The 10,000-nt window shown below is 35.2% G+C and overlaps 1 protein-coding gene across 2 annotated transcripts in view; it reads right to left on the bottom strand.

Moving 5' to 3' along the window:
- LOC115223833 (hyccin) overlaps positions 1-10,000 on the bottom strand; it is a 374,581-nt gene that overhangs the window by 300,294 nt on the left and 64,287 nt on the right. For both annotated transcript variants that reach the window (XM_029794513.2, XM_036515120.1), the window contains one exon: positions 3,194-3,328. In XM_029794513.2, the coding sequence (XP_029650373.1) occupies positions 3,194-3,328 (135 nt within the window). The remainder of the gene's footprint in view (positions 1-3,193; positions 3,329-10,000) is intronic.

The following is a 10,000-nucleotide window of genomic DNA, read 5'->3' as shown; positions in this document are numbered from 1 at the left end:
CTCAGTCATCTTCATGGACTTCAACTTTGACAGCATCCATAGGCAATCACTATAGAAGATCACTCAAGCTTATCACAACACTCTCAAGAACAAGTACAAGGACTGTAGCTGCTGTGTTAAGACAGACACTTTAACATCATTATTGGCATTCATCAGAGCTACATTCTCTTGTTCTCTTTCTGCAAGCAGTTGGCTTTGTGAAGAAGATAACTGATGAAAGTGCTGCAAGAATGCATTGGAAGGGTATGGAAAAGTTTTGTGAGTTGGCCTTTGCTAATGGCATCAAACAACAGGTAATAAATAACAAGAGCTGGGCTGCAAGAACTAACTGCCAAACTCAAAGAACAAAGAATAAAATATCAGACTCAGAACTGCCTGTGAAAAGATCAGTGATACAGATTAATATCCCAGCATAACCTTCTGTCTTCATTAGATAAGAGACTGGAAAATGTAGGCAATTTTTCCTTCATGGAAACTGTGATTAGTATTGATGAAAGAACAGAAAGTGATATGAACATCTGAACCAGCCAAGCATGGGCCTTATTCTAGCTTATGCATCAAATCTGAGCAACAAAAGGTATTTCTACTGATGTGAAGGGTCAACTATATAGTACAACAGTTCCACCAATGGTTCTATATGACAGTAAAACAGGGAAAATGTCAGTGAAGGTAGCCAAGAAGTTGTACATATTCAAATAATGATGCTTACAGAAGTTCTTCAAGGATTACAAATGAGAAAATCCTTTTCTATAGCAAATACCAAAGACTTCTAAACATTGTGGTACTACATCACTTTCACCTGGCAGGTTACATTTTGCACTTGCTAGTCACTTGGCATGCAAAGGAACTAATGACATGGACACCAAAAGTAAGCAAACAGGAAAAGACTCTACCTAAGAACACCTAATGCCAGACATTTCGAGAAGACTTAGAATGCATGAGGATCACTTGAACAGGAACAGAAAGAAATATGTCAAGCTGACCATGCCAGAAGAAAATTGCTGCCTTAAGTGGCTTGCATTATGAGAGGGCCTAGTGTAAGTCTTTAATAGATACATAGACTCAAATGATGTCTATGTATCGATTTAATAGATATATAAACTCAAATGAGGATGTTTCTCAGAGAAATGGAACAGGTAGCATGCTTCGCTGTGAGGTAAGACATGGCAAGAGAACAACACAGAAACGTTTTGTATTTGGTTCAGGGAACAGGTCAGTAAATAACCTAGACACAATGGATTATCTACAACCCAGGATGATCACTGCAAACATGATTTCATATCAAACACTATTTGTATTCTTAAATATCCAAAGATCATACTATTCTTTTGAGACTTTGCCATATACAATCAAAGCAGTGACTAGGTAGGATTGCTGGAGCACTGGTTCTCAAGCTGAATGGTAGTGCACTCTTGGGGAACAGAGGTTATTGTGAGTTTACACAGAGGACTGGTAAATGTTAGCAGGTTGCTATGAGAGAAGGTTATAACTAGTTTTAGAAATAAAGTATGTAGATCAGGTAAAATGCATTAAAAAAAACTTTATCAGGTTTAGAATATTAGTAAGATATGTTAAGAGAGCAGAAACATGACTGATGACAAACCACTGCACAAAATTAGCTTCTGTTTGATCAAAATAATCTGCTTTTGTTTTTATTTTTTTCTTCTTTTTGCACATTTGTAAAAATTCCATTTGATTTAAAAGAAACACTGAGTTACAAGAGCTTGAGAATCACTGGCACCTTACATTCTGAATTCAAATCTAGGTGAAGACAATTCTACCTTTCATTTTTTAGGGTCACTAAAAAAAGTAGCAAGGAAAGTGTCAGGAAGATGTTTTGTGGTATTTATTCCATTTCTTTGTGTTCTGAGGTCAAACCCAACATTAGCCTATTTGAGTGATAGATTTAATAACTACCACCTGGCTCTAGAGCGTTTCTATCAGAATCTACTCTGTTGCAAGCGATTAGGCCTGGTCTCTGGCTTAAGGATGCTTTCTTCCCACCCTCTGGTGAGTTTCAGGAACCCTAAAAAAAGGCTATAAGTACTACCCTTACCTCTTAAAGACTAAAAGATTTTTTTAAATGCACAGCACTGATAGGGGCACATTCAAAAGAAAATATATCAGATTCATAACTACAGAGAAGTTAAACTCCATCTGTAACTCACTCACAGTACATATACTGTAACATGTCATAGTAACTTGATATCTCACCCATCAGATGCATGAAATCATGACACAAAAATTTTTTAATGAAAGAAGTATCGGCCAGGGTTAACCAGAATACCTATTTGGTGGCTTCAACCTCCCCATTTTCCTATAACAAGAGTGCAACATACTCACAGAAACAACACAGCATGAACACAGGCAGGCATAGTCTGTTTAACTTCAAAAGTATGCAGTTCACAGAACAAATGGCCTGCTTTTCAACCACAGGTTACAATATACAGGAACTTTGCTTCACAAATAATGTGGAATTCATCCAGAGTGTAAGTGTGATTATTACAATTTTCTCAGACAGTAACACAACATAGAATTAATAATGTATCTGGTCAAAACAAATATGTAGCTCAGCAACCACACCACCCAATGTGAAAAAGAAGCTTGCCAATCTTTCAACCTCAATGTCTACAAGGTTAAATAGAAATCATCTGAGAAAGATAAATTGGTCTCAAATAATCTGTATATAAAAGCTGAAGCAATTTAAGTCAGTGGTAAAAGCTATAGGCATTAATGTCCCAATGAGGAAGTTTGACAATGTTCACATGAACATCATCTTCAGAAAGACAGGAAATGTATCAAGAGATAAAGAACAAATGTCTCAAATCAATTAGATAAATAAATCACTGAGAGTGAAAATAATCACTTAAAAATGGTGATTACAGAGACTGGAAATAAAGTTCTCTTGTATAAAGGAAATTTAGGCTGTAGACAACATAAAAACAAATCCTTAAGTTCTATCTAACTTTGTGAAAGAAACAATTCTTATGGGGTTTTTTTCTTAATAGCCCAAACATGGCCAATGCATGCATGATATATTCAGTGTTTGAGATATTTCATTAAGCAACAGTACATGTTCTCATAGGGTAAAAAAAAATGTTGTATCATCATTGTACATAATTTATACAAAGGTAAAAGTATCGGGGGGGTTTTTTTTGTTTTGTTTTTTTTGAAAATTGAATATTATACATACCTTTTTCTCATTGCTTGTCACCATTGACAAATATAGCCATGTCAATGTAGGAATGAATTCAAAAGTGAAGCGTTGTAGTTCTAATTCTTTAGACCGAAAGAATTCAAATAACTGGTGACATATAGGATCTAAAATCTGCAGAAAATAAGTAAATTAAATATATGTATCCAAATCTTTGATTAATATATGATTAATATACATTGAAATATACAAATCTAACAACATATCATCATCATCATCATTTAACTTCCACTTTTGCATACTCACATAAGTCCAATGGAATTTGCTGAAGCAGATTTTCTAGACAGATGCCCTTCCTCTTGCCAACCCTTGCCTGTTTCCAAATAAGGTAATATTTTTGCAAGGCTGAACACAGGAGGTTGGAAACAAATACCACTGGTGACTGGTTTACAACAATTACACAATATCACTACACACACACATACATATATAGATACATATGTTTGTGCGGTGTGTATGTGCGTTTGTGTGGTGAACTTCTATAAATTTCTGACTACCAAATCTACTTACAGGGCTTTGGTCAGTCCAGCACTATAATAGAACACAGCTGCCCAAGGAGTCATGCAGTGGAAGTGAACCCCAAACCAAGGGATTGGAAAGTGGTGAAGGCTAATAATTTATTTTTAAATTGCCAAAATTTCCTAATTCACACAGAATTTGCACAGGTTTACACATTTACCACAAAGAAATCATATTTCCCCCAAACTTAACAGGAAAAAAAGAGTGGCTGTGTTGGTGTCTCCATTACAGGCACTTAAATGCCCTAATATGAGACTATTTTCTGTAGTCAATATTCAGTGAAAGCTCATAATTCTATTTACAATATTTCATTCATTTCTTCACTCAAATAGAATTTATGCATATATATATGTATATATATATATATATCATTGTTATTGGTAATCTATTGTATGTCCAAATTTGGTCAAAAGCATTTTTTTTTTCAATATTAATTTTTGCTTGCAATAGCCGGTACTTTTGGTCAGGCTATTGTATATCCAACTGATTCAGATGCCAAGATATGAAAATTGACAAAGTATAGTACAACAGTTTTGCGATGGAATGGTGAATCTACTTTCTCATTCTCAGAAAAAGAAACGTTTTGGACTCACAACACATTTAAATAATAGCAACTATCTCTATATATATACATATATATATATATATATATATATATAGAGAGAGAGAGAGAGAGAGAGAGAGAGAGAGATAGTTGCTATTATTTAAATGTGTCGTGAGTCCAAAACGTTTCATTTTCTGAGAATGAGAAAGTAGATTCACCATTCCATCGCAAAACTGTTGTACTATACTTTGTCAATTTTCATATCTAGCGCATTGTGACCAGCGATGTGTAGCAACATCTGATAGCCTGGTCAATCACGGTGATATATATATATATATGTATATGTGTATATATATATATATGTATATGTGTATATATATATGTATATGTGTATATATATATATGCATATGTGTATATATATATGCATATGTGTATATATATATGCACTAGCAGTATCGCCCGGCGTTGCTCGGGTTTGTAAGGGAAATAACTATATAAGCATTTTTAGAGAGTTATAGCCAAAAAATAGCAAAAAAATGCATTAAAAATTGAAAAAAAATTCAGGTAAATTTTTTTTTAAATCGTTGACACATCGTAGATATTTTTAGAGAGTTACATCCCTTATATAAAAGCAAAAAAAATGCATTAAAATGGAAAAACATGATGGTAAATTTTTTTAAATCGTAGACTCATCATAGACGCACGCTAATACCCAGAAGGGCTCGATATGAATCACGACTATAAGATACCCGCTTTTGGTTAAACTGCACCGCAAAATGTGGGAGTAGTTAGGAATCTAAATCGTAGTAGACAGACACACAACTTCACTCTTATATAAAGATGCTTTTTTTTTTTCAGTCATAGAGTTAGATTTATGAAGGTCTTCAGTAGAAAATCCTTCGAATTCTGACTCGCTACTTGATATAATGAAATTCGTATCCATTTTTTGTCAGAATTACAAATTTTGAAAACACAATAGGAACAAATTTCGGAAAAAAATCTCCCATAATTCACGGAATTAAAATTACACTTCGATTTTTGTACAAAACTGTAGTTGAAGTGTTTACGAAGTATAATACGTGTTTTCACGAATGTACTAAAGAGATTTGCTCTGATATTCTCATTTAAATATGAATAGGTAAATTCGGGCGGCTTGGTAACTATATATAAGTGTCGTCTGTTTATACATAAACACTGTTTCATACTGCAATTATATATTTGGCGTTAGGAAGGGCATCCAGCTGTAGAAACACTGCCAGATCTGACTGGCCTGGTGCAGCCTTCGGGCTCCCCAGACCCCAGTTGAACCGTCCAACCCATGCTAGCATGGAAAACGGACGCTAAATGATGATGATGATGATGATGATGATATCTATATATAATATTATATAATAAAATATATACAGAGTAAAATAAAAACCAATTTACCTTTTCTGTCCGTCCGTGTGTCTTTGCAAATGTGTTGGAATGATAAGTGAGTTGAGTTTTGGCGCCTTTTTTACTAATAACAAACACACACGTGTTTGTATGTAGTTGTAGGTGTATGTAGTTGTATGTAGTTGTATATATATGTGTATGCGTGTGTGTGAGGAATGACACACACACACTCACGCACGCACACATGTACATCAATGCTTTCGGAGTGATATGTTAAAATATTGAGTTTTCTCGAATTTTGTCTTAATTGGTGGCAAAATTGAAAGAAATTTTTTATGGCATCACCCACTGAAGTACTCTGAAAAATCTTAGGTAAATTCTAATTGAAGAAATTGTGTGAGGAGTAAATGGTTATGTATTTATTTGTTTCTGTTTGCTGTGTTTTTTTATTTTTTGAGTAGTGGTCTAAATACTTTCAGTTTAGTCTTCCTCAAATCACTCTGTCGCTATTTACTTTCATTTTATTCGTTGCACACTGTGTGTGTGCGTTTGCGTGTGGTGTAAACCAGACTAAGAAAAGCATTTGACACACACACCAGAATGTGAGTTTTCTGTAAATTTTGCTTAATTGGAGTTTAAATTTAAAAAACTGGACCTGGCATGACACGATGCATTCTACTCTTAAAAATGCTAGGTAAATTGTAATTGAAGAAATCCTATATTGTAGATTTCTATAACTCCCAAAGGGAGGCAGATAAAATCTGCCTTTTATAATAAGAGATATGTGTATATATATATATATATATATATATATATATACACACATATGCATATATATATACACATATACATATATATATACACATATACATATATATATATACACATATACATATAATATATATATATATATATATACACACATATACATATATATATATATATACACATATACATATATATATACACATATACATATATATATATATATTACATATATATATATACACATATACATATATATATATATATATATCACCGTGATTGACCAGGCTATCAGATGTTGCTACACATCGCTGGTCACAATGCGCTTCGCATTGTTTTAGCCTTCAAATGACGCCACCCCCACTGGCTAAGCGAGCAGGCCAACAGAAGAAAGAGTGAGAGAAAGTTGTAGCGAAAGAGTACGGCAGAGATCGCCACCATCCCCTGCCGGAGCCTCGTGGAGCTTTAGGTGTTTTTGCTCAATAAACACTCACAACGCCTGGTCTGGGGATCGAAACGGCGATCCTACGACCTAACCACTGGGCCATTGCGTCTCCACATATATATATATATATGTATATACACATATACATATATATATATATACACACATATACATATAGATATACACATATTACATCGTCTTCCAATATAAAGGAAGATGATGTAATAAAGGCTATTGATGAAATGAAAACAAACTCAGCCACTGGCCCCGATGGATTCCCAGTGATCCTTCTAAAAGTATGTAAGAGAGTCCTAGCAAGACCACTGCAGTTCCTCTTTCAGAGCTTCCTTGCTTGCAACTGGCAAACTTCCAAGAAAACTGAAGGAAGGTAAAATAAGCCCTATTCATAAAGGAGGTAGCAGAGCGGAGGCCAAGAACTACAGACCTATCTCTCTGACCTCACACATCAGCAAGGTCATGGAACGAATAGTCAGAAGGAAACTAATCACCTTCCTTGAAGAAAATGACTTGCTGCCTAACACTCAACATGGTTTCTGACCAGGAAGAAGCTGCTTAACTCAGCTCCTACAACACTATGACTGGGTGCTGAAACGACTGCTCAACCACTCAAATGTGGAAGTCATATATCTCGACTTTGCAAAGGCCTTTGATAAAGTTGATCATGGAATGATATGTCACAAACTGCGTGATCTTGGCATAGTTGGAAAATTGGGAGAATGGCTTCATGACTTTCTGAAGGATAGAAGTCAGGTGGAAGTAGCCAATGGGGCCACTTCCATTAACACGCAAATAGTGAGCGGTGTTCCGCAAAGCACTGTTTTGGGACCACTACTGTTCATAATGGCCCTCTCAGACATGCCCTCAGCCACGCAGAGAGCCACGATCACAAGTTATGCAGATGATACAAAAGTTTCACAGGCAATACAGAACCCTGAAGACAATAAGCACCTGCAATGTGAGCTGGACAAAATATACAAGTGGGCTGAAAAGAATAGCGTGCAGTTCAATGCTGAAAAGTTTCAAGCTTTATGCTATCAGCATGCAAAACTAAATGCAATACCCAATAAATACACTGGACCTGGAGGGACTGCAATCCCAGAGGCACAATCAGTGTGAGACCTGGGTATTTACATGAGTGATGATGCAACCTTTCATGTGCATGTTGCTAAATTGGCAATGAAATGTAGGCAGCTGACTGGATGGATTCTTAGAACCTTTAGAACAAGAGACCAGGAAACCATGATGGTCCTCTGGAGGACACTTGTCCTAAGCCACTTTGACTATTGCTCTCAGCTATGGTCACCATCCAGTGTCAAGTTAATCACAGAACTTGAGGCGATCCAACGAAGCTACACGAAGATGATAGCCTCTGTGCAGCATATAAGCTATTGGGAAAGACTCAAGAGATTGAGATTCTATTCCTTAGAGTGTAAGCGAGAAAGATATGCCATAATATACATCTGGAAGATCCTAGAAGGACTTGTCCCAAACTTTGGCATCAAGAGTTACACAAATGCCAGTACTGGGCACCACTGCATAGTGCCAAGGACTCCAAATTTGCCATCAAGATGTAGTACAAGATCCTGTGATAGCCTGGGCTTCTGAGGTCCACAGCTCTTCAATATCCTCCCAAAGAACCTAAGAGACCTGCATGGGGTGGATGCAGATGGTTTTAAAATAAAACTGAATCTCTTCTTGTCAGGCGTCCCAGATGAACCAACTTCACGGCAGGAGGTGCAGATGAGGGCAGCTGCATTGAACTCTCTCATGCACCAAATGGCAATTGCTAAAAAGCATTCGTGAAGTAAAATCATGTAGCAACACCAAATGGCGGTGCCCCAGCATGGCCACAGCTTGTGAGCTGAAACTAGATAAAAATCAAAAAAAATATACGTATATATATATATACACACATATACATATATATATACACATATACATACATATATATATATTATATATATATATATATATATATATATATATTATATATATATATACATATAAATATATATACATACATGTATTTATAAATATATTAACATATATATATATATTATATATATACACATATACATCATCATCATCATCATCATCATTTAGCGTCCGTTCTCCATGCTAGCATGGGTTGGACGGTTCAACTGGGGTCTGTGAAGCTGGAAGGCTTCATCAGGCCCAGTCAGATCTGGCAGTGTTTCTACGGCTGGATGCCCTTCCTAACGCCAACCACTCCGTGAGTGTATATATACATATATGCATACATATATATATATATATAATATATATATATATATATATATATATATATATAGTCAATAATAATAAAAGGCAAAATTAATTAATTAATTAGTAATTAATAATTTCACCAAGCAGTGTTCAGTATGTAAAAGGACCATTTATGGTAAATTTAAACATTACTTTATATAATTAGGGTTCAGCAAAAAAAATTTTGCTTTACCACATACCGAACTTTTAGAAATAGCAGCCAAAAACTTAGCTATTTCTTCAACTGTTAGAAGAGTCTCCCAGACAATGTATACTCAAAAACAACTATATATATATATATATACATATATTTATATATAGTTATATATATAGGCATAGGAGTGGCTGTGTGGTAAGTAGCTTGCTTACCAACCACATGGTTCCGGGTTCAGTCAAACTGCGTGGCATCTTGTGCAAGTGTCTTCTACTATAGCCTCGGGCCAACCAAAGCCTTCTGAGTGGATATGGTAGACGAAAACTGAAAGAAGCCCATTGTATATATAATATGTGTGTGTGTCTGTTTCTATGTCTGTGTTTGTCCAACCAACATTGCTTGACAACCGATGCTGGTGTGTTTGCGTACTCCGTAACTTAGCGGTTGGGCAAAAGAGAACGATAGAATAAGTACTAGGCTTACAAAGAATAAGTCCTGGGGTCGATTTGCTCGACTAAAGGTGGTGCTCCAGTATGGCCACAGTTAAATAACTAAAACAAGTAAAAGAGGAAAGAGAGAGTATACATATATTTATGTATAGTTTTATATATATATATACATATAAATATATATACATACATGTATTTATAAATATATTAATATATATATATACATGTATTTATAAATATATTAAT

Source organism: Octopus sinensis, linkage group LG2 (assembly GCF_006345805.1).
Source record: "Octopus sinensis linkage group LG2, ASM634580v1, whole genome shotgun sequence".
Classification (NCBI taxonomy): domain Eukaryota; kingdom Metazoa; phylum Mollusca; class Cephalopoda; order Octopoda; family Octopodidae; genus Octopus; species Octopus sinensis.
The sequence above is the reverse complement of the archived record's forward strand: the minus strand, read 5'-3'. Positions and strand labels throughout refer to the sequence as shown.